Source organism: Bidens hawaiensis, unplaced genomic scaffold, assembly GCF_021521415.1.
Source record: "Bidens hawaiensis isolate Kalapana, Puna unplaced genomic scaffold, B.hawaiensis_p1.1 tig00038670_1, whole genome shotgun sequence".
NCBI classification, from domain to species: Eukaryota; Viridiplantae; Streptophyta; class Magnoliopsida; order Asterales; family Asteraceae; genus Bidens; species Bidens hawaiensis.
In genome coordinates, this window is record NW_027496803.1 from 47,184 (window position 1) to 57,868 (window position 10,685).

General features: G+C 33.1%; 1 protein-coding gene across 1 annotated transcript; it reads left to right on the forward strand.

Moving 5' to 3' along the window:
- The first annotated feature begins 2,053 nt into the window (after positions 1-2,053).
- Positions 2,054-8,536, forward strand: LOC143590572 (beta-glucosidase 40-like). The gene is made up of 13 exons (XM_077071013.1): positions 2,054-2,337; positions 3,182-3,248; positions 3,541-3,599; positions 3,743-3,818; positions 4,819-4,890; positions 4,974-5,061; positions 5,148-5,403; positions 5,477-5,592; positions 5,678-5,913; positions 6,058-6,089; positions 6,611-6,713; positions 6,794-6,902; positions 8,159-8,536. Exons 1-13 carry the CDS (start codon positions 2,209-2,211, stop codon positions 8,331-8,333), a joined length of 1,518 nt encoding a protein of 505 aa, XP_076927128.1. The 5' UTR covers positions 2,054-2,208; the 3' UTR covers positions 8,334-8,536.
- Positions 8,537-10,685: the final 2,149 nt, after the last annotated feature.

The following is a 10,685-nucleotide window of genomic DNA, read 5'->3' on the forward strand; positions in this document are numbered from 1 at the left end:
AAGAACAATTATAATAAACTATGTCGGTTATAATGATGAAAGAGTAATACTAGAAAACTATGTCGGTTATTGGTAATTTTAAATCTTAACCATTGATTAACACGATCAAATGGCTATAATTTATTCCTAGTCTTTATGGTAAACTACTACTTATTTTTAGTATAACACTCCCATATATATAGGGTTGTTCACGAACCGAACCGAACCGAACGCGGGCATACTCATACTTGGTTTGGTTTGAAACCGAGGTGAACCGAGCGGCTTGAATTTAAATAAACGAGCGACATGCTTATGCTTGAACTTGGTTTGGTTTTAAATCGAGCGGCTTGGTTCGGCTTGGTTTTGCTTGGTTTCGTACAAGGTTTTCAATTTTAAAAATTCTAAAACTTCAAAATGTCATTAATTCAAAACTTTCAATTACAATAATGTATAGAATTCCAACTCTAAAATGTCAAAAACTCAAACTAAGCAATAAAACATACATAATAAGTTCAACGAAGAAAATACCTAGTCGATATTTTCTCCTAACAATAAAAAAAATAGTTTGTGTATCAAGTGTGACGAGAACCAGTATCTAGTTTTTCAATGGTGTAATCAAACTACTGAACGGCAGAATGATAAGAAAGTTTGTGGAATTGTGGAAGTGTTGAAAAAGTGACTAGGGGTTAAAATTAAACTTTGAAGTCAACACAAATGAGAGAAATTTAAAAATCCTTAAAATTTTGTATATTTTTATATAAATACATATTATATATATAAATTTTAGACTAAAAAAATAATTCGAGCAAAAACTAATCGAACCGAACCGAGCGAAGCTTTGCTCGTGCTTGGCTTGTTTTCAAATCGAACCGATCCGATCGGCTCATTTCCAAATCGAGCGAAAATCGAACGAGCATTTTTCGAGCGATTTTCGAGCGAGCGACGAACGAGGTCGATTTGGACAGCCCTACACACACACACACACACACACATATATATATATATATATATATATATATATATATATATATAACTCTTTACAAAATGAAATGAAAATGCATATGACTAGAAAACAAAATATTCGACTTGCATGTTTGAGATACATGTGAAAGCGAACTTAGAGCATTCTCAGCCAATTCCCTACCATATCCATATAGTTACACTAAAATTCAATACATTTTCTCTTTTATTTACAAGTAAAATAATATTTTTTGTTCCTTTATCATTATTATTTCGCTTTCTACTCAGTGGCGTAGCCAGAAATTATTTCCTACGGGTTCGAAAATTTTTTAGGGACAAAATACCGATTGTATATCACTTAGATTTGGGTTTTCTACGGGTTCGATGTTGAAATTTCTACGTGTTCGATGTCAAAATACACTAATATATAACACTAAAACAAAATTTTGTACGGGTTCGGCCGAACCCATTCCCCTAAAGCTGCCTACGCCCCTGTTAGCAACACAATCCCAAATTTTGACTTTCCCATATAACATTTACTGTCTTCTCTACTTACAACCACTCATAATCATACCATATGATTTACAAAATCCACTCACATATATATACGGAACAGGCTGAGAAGGCTCTTAGGCTTGAGAATCAGATCCATCAATTGAATCAAAGCTCAATGCACTATCCAGCCTCAAATTAAAATCATAAAGAACAAAATGTTGTGCCACATTAATGGACACATCCATGAGATCCCATTTGAAATGATCAATTAAACAACATATACGTTACGCATCACCAATCAGCCATAACAAGTAACAAGTAGATACAAACGTGAATAAAACAAACTAACTAAACTTTAACATCAACTATAAACATAACATACTTTATACATTCATTTAACCTTTAATTTAATACTTAAACATATCATACAGAAAAGTATATATATTCACAATAATATATAAACATACTAAAAGTAACATTCGTGACACACGACCAGCTAAAAGCTAGTATCATATATATATATATATATATATATATATATATATAATGTGGTAAATGGACATTAAATCACAACAGGACGTTATGAAAATAGACAATAAACCTACGTGACAATGTGGAGGGGATTAAAGCCCTCTCCATAGTGAAAAATCTTGTTGTTCATTTATAATTTAATATTTTATTCTTTATTTCCGTAGAGAACTCAAGTGTCTATAAATTCTCACAAAACTCGGTGGAAACACACTACAATATCTTATTCATCGTAGTGTTACACAAATGGTGTTAACAATGAAAACTGTTGTACTATTCATTGTGATTGTTCTTCATGGATGTTTTGCTGATGGTATTAACAGAAAAAGCTTTCCAGATGGTTTTACTTTTGGAACTGCATCTGCTTCTTACCAGGTTTGTTCTCATCATTATTATCTTTGCTAAATAATTTTAGTATATGATTTTAAACGTGGTTCACTTGTCTTTTGATTTTACGTACCGGAAGTTGTGGAGCTACTTAGTTGTTCAATGGGTCATGCATAGTAATGTTCTGATTCCAAAATATCCATCAAAGTGGTTTTAAAAGACGGTTTTTTTTTTTTTGCAATTTGAAAAGGGGATAATGTCGTAACTTGTTGTCCGTTTGCTTTCTATGATGATGTTTAAGAAGATGAAATGAATTTTAAATGAAACAATTGAACTAAAAAAAAAGAAAAAAGATAAGTTGAAACCGTAATACAAAGGCTAGGTTTAGGAGGAAGCAATCTTGAACTCAAGTTTCATATACGACAAGGAAAATTCATCATCGTCGTTCAATATTTGAACTAATTCTTCAAGTAATCAATATGTTTTTAATATCAATTTTTGTTTCTATGATGTTAGATTCGTGCCTCAATCATCATAATGGTAAATGACATGTTAAACTTTTGAAATTGATTCATGATATCAAATCACATAATCTTAAAATCATCAATCTGTGTCCAATTAAAATGGTGAGTCAAGGTTTCCATTTTTTTTCTATTTTAGAATTTAACCCGTGTAATATTCGTTTAAAACTAGTAAATTATATAAATCTTCTAACTGCGAAAAATTACAAGAAGAAGCTCGCTTCTTAAATCTTGATGTAACTAAACGAAAGAAACGTATCGTTGTCTGCTATCAACCGTACATAAATTAGTACTTTGTGTTTCTTATATGTCTAGAAACTACATCAAAGGGCATCATACATCTAAACTTCATTGCATTATTTACTTGACAGTATGAAGGAGCCGTGAAGAAAGATGGAAGGGGTGTGTCTATTTGGGACACATTTGCTCATATACCTGGTATTTGTTATTTGATGTTATTATTATGCAATTATTCTTATTGCATTATTTTGTGGTGTGTTAGGAATTCACACACACACACACACGATGTTTAAAGTGGTTTTCGCGAGTTTTAACCCTCCTATAGATGTATGTTCTAATTTGAGTGTCATAGAAACAAAGAATAGGGTTTTATTTAGTTAAAAAAAAAACAATTTTAAAGGGTTATAAGCAATGCACAAGGATGGATGATGAATCACTCTTGTATTTACACTCAAATGAAAATTGCATTTTTGACCTTGTAATCTTGCAGGTAAGATAGCTGATTCTAGCACTGGTGATGTTGCAGTTGATCAATATCACTTGTATAAGGCAAGTACTTTTTAAGTCTTTGATTTTGTTTTCTATTTCAAAGGGTTATTAAGTGTTAGTGTCTACTCATGAATCATGATTCTACAGTATCTTCCTTTTAAGCTTTTGAAATTAAACCTAGTGTTTGGATGGTTCAAATGCAGGATGACATAAAGTTGATGAAGGATATGGGCATGGATGCATATAGGTTTTCAATCGCTTGGCCAAGGATTTTCCCTAGTAAGGAATTTTCAACTTTTTATAATAATCGTTTTGCACGATTTTGTATCTTTTTTTAAACTTAACGTAAGTTTTTCGGCGTTATATTTCAATTTGCATAGTCAAGTCACCGCCTCAAACGAACCAAACACGTGCAAATTTGTATACGCATTTAAATATAAATTTTATTCAAGTCATTTTCGTTATCTTTACACAAGTGGGTTACTATAGCAAATGTCCGTACATTAAATAATCAAACACATTGGTTGATTGCATTTTGGTCTAATTTCAATGTTCTTGTCTTATTAGTTTGTTAGATTTTGATAATTATGTATTTCATTATCCCTTTAGATATATGTTTGTACTTTGGTTTATAAATGTCTAATAGGTTAAAAAAGGCACATAAAAACTTAACGCATCTCTTCATCTATCTTCAAATCCAATATTACATTAAAAATTAGGTATATTGGTTTTTATTAGTCACAACTATCTCCTTTTGGTCATTGTCGGTCCCAACTAACAAATTGGTTGCTGACGGTCCAAACTTTTAACGTATTTGTTTCCAACGGTCTGCGACTAACGGAATCCTAACACCGTTAGTTGTAAGTCACCTGAAAAAACGTTTTTGTGTTTTTCTTCGGAAAAGTCCCTTTTTTTCAGAAAATACCACCCGAACACCGCCACCGCCAACGTGTCTCTGGTAACTTAACATGGGCATCGCGCATCGCGATAGTCTAATGGATTTGGACATCGAGTAGCGCGACACCAGCCATTATCGGGCTTTGTGAGGTTCCATCGCGATAGGGTCTAAGGTTTACCCGTCGCGTAGCGCGATTAACTTGAAATTTCAGAATTTTCATTTTAATCGTTAAACTTTGTAATTTAACACAGTTGACTCAAACTTTAATATGAAAATATCAAGATGTTACAATTTCAATATTGTTAAATCTTGTTATTTGTAGCTTTATTTATTTTTTTATTGTAATTTTTATGATAAGTGTTTATGAACGATTTCCTACAGATGGAAGTGGTCAAATCAACCAAGCTGGAGTCGATCACTACAATGCGCTTATTAACTCTTTATTAGCCAATAGTGTGTATATTTTAAATATCTTAAATATTTAATATTATTTTATTTTTGTTTTCTTTTATTGAAAGTTTGAAATGAAATGTTAGATATTGAACCATATGTGACACTCTATCATTGGGACCTTCCTCAAGCATTGGAAGACAAATATCATGGCTGGCTTGACACAAGAATCATGTAAATATTATATATTTTTATTTTATTATTTTTAAAAATATATACTTATTATGTTATTTTACATGTTATTATAATTTATAACACAGAAACGACTTTGCGAATTATGCGGAGACATGTTTTGAGAAATTTGGTGATCGGGTCAAGAACTGGGCGACATTTAATGAACCTCGTGCTTTTACATTGCAAGGTTTTGCAATCGGAATACATGCACCGGGCCGTTGCTCGGAATCTTTTGGCTCGTTATGTTTGGGTGGAAACTCGTTTACTGAACCGTATATTGTCGCTCATAATGTCCTTCTTTCACACGCAGCTGCCTTCGATATCTACAAAAGAAAATACAAGGTAAAATCGTTATTAATCAAAATCAGATAATAAAATATCATATAAAAATACACATGTTTTTATTATTATTCAGGCCACGCAGAACGGACACATTGGGATTGCATTTGATGTCATTTGGTACGTACCGGGTACAGACAAACCCGAGGACATTGAGGCGACACAAAGAGCACAAGATTTTCAACTGGGATGGTACATTTCTAAACCAATATTATTTTTTCAACCTTTCCTACTATATTAAAAATCAAAAGATATCTTATGTTGATTACCACATTAGGTTTCTTGATCCTATAATGTTTGGAGATTACCCAACATCAATGAGGACAAATGTTGGGAACCTGTTACCAAGATTTTCAAAAGTTCAATCAGATCTTCTTAAAGGTTCACTTGATTATGTCGGTATAAATCACTACACTACATGGTACGCATGGGATAGTTCGGATAATTCGACAAGAAACATTTATGAATTACTCGACATTCCTATATCTCCAGATGCGGGTGCCTTTATCTATCGTAAGTCATTTGAAAATATATCTTGTATTTGTACTATAGTTTAAATCATTTTCAAGAGTATGGGCTATGTAGTATGTTTGTATTTTCGTCCAACACAAATAACAGTATGTCTAAAAACATGAATTTTTTTGTGTCTTTTTTCAGCAATTAGGGACGGGGAAGCTATTGGTGACCGGGTAAGCATATTTTTACTTAGTACGGGCTAACTTGGTTCCGTTACAATATTAATATACTTTATTTATATATGAGAAAATACTATAAAAACCAACATACTTATTGTTTTTTTCTTTTTATAGAAACCCTTTAACAACTTTTTGCACTAAAATCTTTCTACATGTCAATGTTGAACATGTTGAGATAGAATTCCCTCAACTTCTTGGTTAAGATCAAGCAAAGTCTAATGAAACAAGTTAGCCTTCATCTATTTCAGGGACTATAGACGTTACATTCGTGCATGTATATGGTCTTAAATTGTACGTAGTTTTTAAAACTAAGGGATTAAAGTTGCAACATGAGCAATAGCGTATTTGATTATAAAAAAAAGTTTTAAAGATTTGTTCAAATTTAACATGTTCAGGGATTTTAATGTGAAAAAAAACAGAAAAAACTAACTGTTAAAGAACTTCTGTAAGAAAAAGTCAAAAAAAAATTACATAGGTTTTTTTTAAGGTATTTGTCCTTGGTACATTACGTACAGGCGAATTCAGAATGGTTATACATAGTGCCTGAAGGGTTTAGAAGCTTATTAAATTATGTCAAAAGCAGATATGGGAATCCTCCGGTGTTAATCATGGAAAATGGTAACCTTTCTACTTTTGAAATAACATTTATGTACAACATGTACAACATGGTTATTCGATTTTGTTCCCATTTTCGATAGGGATGGACGACCCGAATGACCCATCAATCTCTCTCGACGATGCACTAAAGGATGAAAAACGGGTCAAGTACTTTAATGACTATCTCACAAACTTGCTAGCTGCTATAAAGTAAGCCCGTTTGAATTTGAATATTGTACTTCGAACTATCTAAAAAAAAGATAATGAATTTTGTATTTCTTAATCATTTTTGCAACATCCAAACTACAAGATAAAAGACGATAGGGATAAAACCTATCGAAGTCAGAGGGAAACTGAATAGGAAACACTTAATAATAATTACTGAACCAAATATATATATATATATATATACTAGTTTTTATCCCTCATATCACGGTGTCGTTTTATATTATTTGTTTCTAATATTTATTTGTTTTTGAATTTTTATTTTTTTATTGTATGAAAGTTAATAATATACTTATGGTTTGATGATAAATTGTTTCACAAATAAATGAGATGTTATAACCCGGTTTAAAAGCTATATGAGTTTGATGAGAACCAATCCGCTTATTTTTTTACTATAAAATTGTTTCTTAATTATAAATTATATATATTTAAAAAAATCATATAATAATGTTTAGTATATCCGAACTTTATAGGATTTTTATATCAAACATTTGGTGAGATTGGTTTTTATTTAATGAGATGTTATAACCCGTTTAAGTAATATCTAGGTTTGGTAAGACCCATACCCTTGAATTCGGGTCAAATGCATGAGAAACCTCTATTTAAAAATCAAGCAAATCTAATGACTCCAAAAAAAGAGGGAGCGACCACATCGCGACACGTAGGTTTTTTGGGTCTTCGTTTATATATATTATAGATATATATATTTACAATTACAATTTTGAAAATTAGTTTTTATACATCTCTATGTTTTGTTTTACACCTATGTATGTAAATTTGGTAGTACATAAATTTTACACATATGTAAACTTGTGATGAATATATGTAATCAAAATTTTTATATAAAATATGATAAAACTACTCTTAAATAATGTTAGTATATAAAAAAAAATTAAAAAATGTTTGATTGTTTAGAGTTCCTAAGAGTTTTTAACTTTTTTAGTGTTCTTAAATGATGCCAACCATATATATATATATATAGTTTCTGTACTCTCCCTCAAGTTGGAGTATGGAGGTTGCAATTGCCCACCGTCCTTTGTTGTCATGCATACGAGTCTTGGTTTAACATCAACACAAGCCGCCTTTGATTTTTCCTTTTCTATTTCTTTGGTACGGCTTTTAGGTTTTAACCACCTGCTATGATATCATGAAAAAAAGATAATGAATTTTGTATTTCTTAATTATTATTTTTTTGCAACATCCAAACTACAAGATAATGAACTTCTTGTTTGATGTAACAGGAAGGATGGATGCAATGTGGAGGGGTATTTTGCATGGTCATTGCTGGATAATTTTGAATGGGCTGAAGGTTACACTTCACGATTCGGGTTGCATTTTATTGATTATAATGACAAGCTCAAACGATATGCTAAGGATTCCGCTGTTTGGTTCAAGAATTTCTTGACTGCTAGTTAAAGATTATAACTCTTTCAGATCATTTGCTGTTGGAGCTGAGCTGGAGTTAGTTTCTATTTGTATTTTGAATAAGTTTGCTGGTCAAACGCGTGCCTTATGTGTTGTGTTCTGTCTTATGTATTGGTATTTCCGTTTCTTGCATCGTTCATGTATAATAAACCATCAATTGCAATTTCATTTGGTATCGAGATCGTCCAAGGATACACGAGCTCTTAGTATTGGGATGTTGTCAACGTCTAGTCAAATCTATAAAAGAGATGTTTGGTTGCTTTTGTTGTTTTTATATTTAGAAAGCACAAATATAAAGTAAATAAATAAAAATGATACATATTTTGGAAAACAATTACAGAATTAACTTACTTAGCGAATGCTAATTAGCTAATGTGTTTGTGTGTTCACAGTAATTTACTCATGAAAAGTTGATTAAGGGCACATAATAGGAAAACACAAAGAACCAAACGATAAGTTGTACTTATAGTAGTGGAACCTATAGTTGTCAAGCTCATTACACAGAACTCAAAGGGGAAGATCATAACAAACACTACTTCGTGTTAATGATTTCATTGTTTGATTAAGATGTCTAAAGTTTGTTGTCAAGTGTTGCGTAAAACTAATTAAACTAGTGTATTGTTGAGTAGAAAAGTGTCATTTTCTTAAATGATAATGTTGAATTTTGACATTGATATTGAATACAAAATTTTAGGGACCGTATTTTCCGTACCAAAATATTTTGTAAATTTGTTTATGAATTTTGGGTGTCACATCATAGTTTCATTTAACGTATGCAACAAGCCCTTTAAACCCCTCGTAGCCTGGATGGATGAGTAAGGTCTCATGAGGATTTATAATAAACTACACCCACAAAGTTCCAATACAACACAATATACAAAATACGATTAGCAGACATCAAACAAAGATAATATATACATATGCTACCCAACCGGTTACCCGTACATTTTTTTTCCAATATAATATTGTTTAAGTACTCCTCCATCTGATCACCACCCGTTGCTATGCTCGTCCCAGCATCACCACCGGCTATACTCATACTCGCATCACCACATGTCTGTTTGTCTGGATCTCTAAGTGTGTCAGGGAGCGGTACCTACAAATGAGTGAATAAAGCACGAAAATATCCCCGCATCTCTTGTTGTAAACCCTCGAGCATGAGTGGTTGCCCCGGCTGTGGCGGCGTCTATCGCAACGTGTGTTGCTGCTGCTGCGGCCTCTGAATGCGCGAGACAATAACATGTTGTCGGTGTGGAGGTTCACCCATCTGTAGAGCCTTGGCAGCTGTCCATGGAGGTGGTGGGGCCTGTGAACTCACAAATCCCGGCCATCCGGGCGTCCTCTAAAGTAATGACCCATGTAGTCGGCAACTCAGTAAAATAATCCTTGTGATATCGATCAAACACCCCCCCCCCCCAACACGCCTTAGACGCGTAATAGTGGTCCCAGATATAATCCTACAGAAACCCCCTCCAACCGTCGACCCCGGGCAAATGAAAAGGTAAGATAATAGCTATGCTGGCCTCCCGGTGGTCGATAATCGATAACAAGCATAATAAATCCAGGTTGCTACACTTGTAGTGGCTAGAGTGGCGACCGACAAGAGTGCAAGCAACAACCAGATAAATGTACCTGGACACGTGTCAGTCTATGATAGGGCGGATTAATCTCTGGCAATGTGCACGGTTATAACAACTTGGCCAGGTGTCCTCCCGTCATTGGTTAATGGGTCACGTATTCTCCAAGTAACGATCGTGTTAAGTCTTCTAGAAAGTATTTAGTTAATTACAGTTGTCCTGTTGGCATTGCCTTCCGGTCACTTCGGCGGGTAGTTGTGCTATCGCGCGGATGACGTATGAGGGTGCCTGGATGCATCCGCATGATACGGGAATTTTCTTCCTTTAACAGTTTATACGGGTTGATCCATATGTCCGGCGGGTGGTTTGATGGAGGCTTCCTGTTGACCCGCGGGTGGTACTTAAGAGTATTTGGATCTTTTTGGTACCCTACCTCTATAAAAACCCTTTCATCATCAAATTCCAAATATTTTATTAACTTCTATACAATAAATAAAATTAAAATCCAAAATATATATAAATATTATAAACAAGTAATGTAAATCCCCCGTAACACAGAGGATAAAAACTAGTTATTATATAAATGATAATGATGGTCATATATTAATACATACATTCATTTTCACACCCATTGGTTAAGGTAATGCATACCTATTCATGATATCTAAGAGCTCTCTACTTATTGTTCATTTATAATTTAATATTTTATAGTTTATATCCGTAAAGGACTCAACTGTGTCTATAAATTTGCACAAAACTAGGTGGA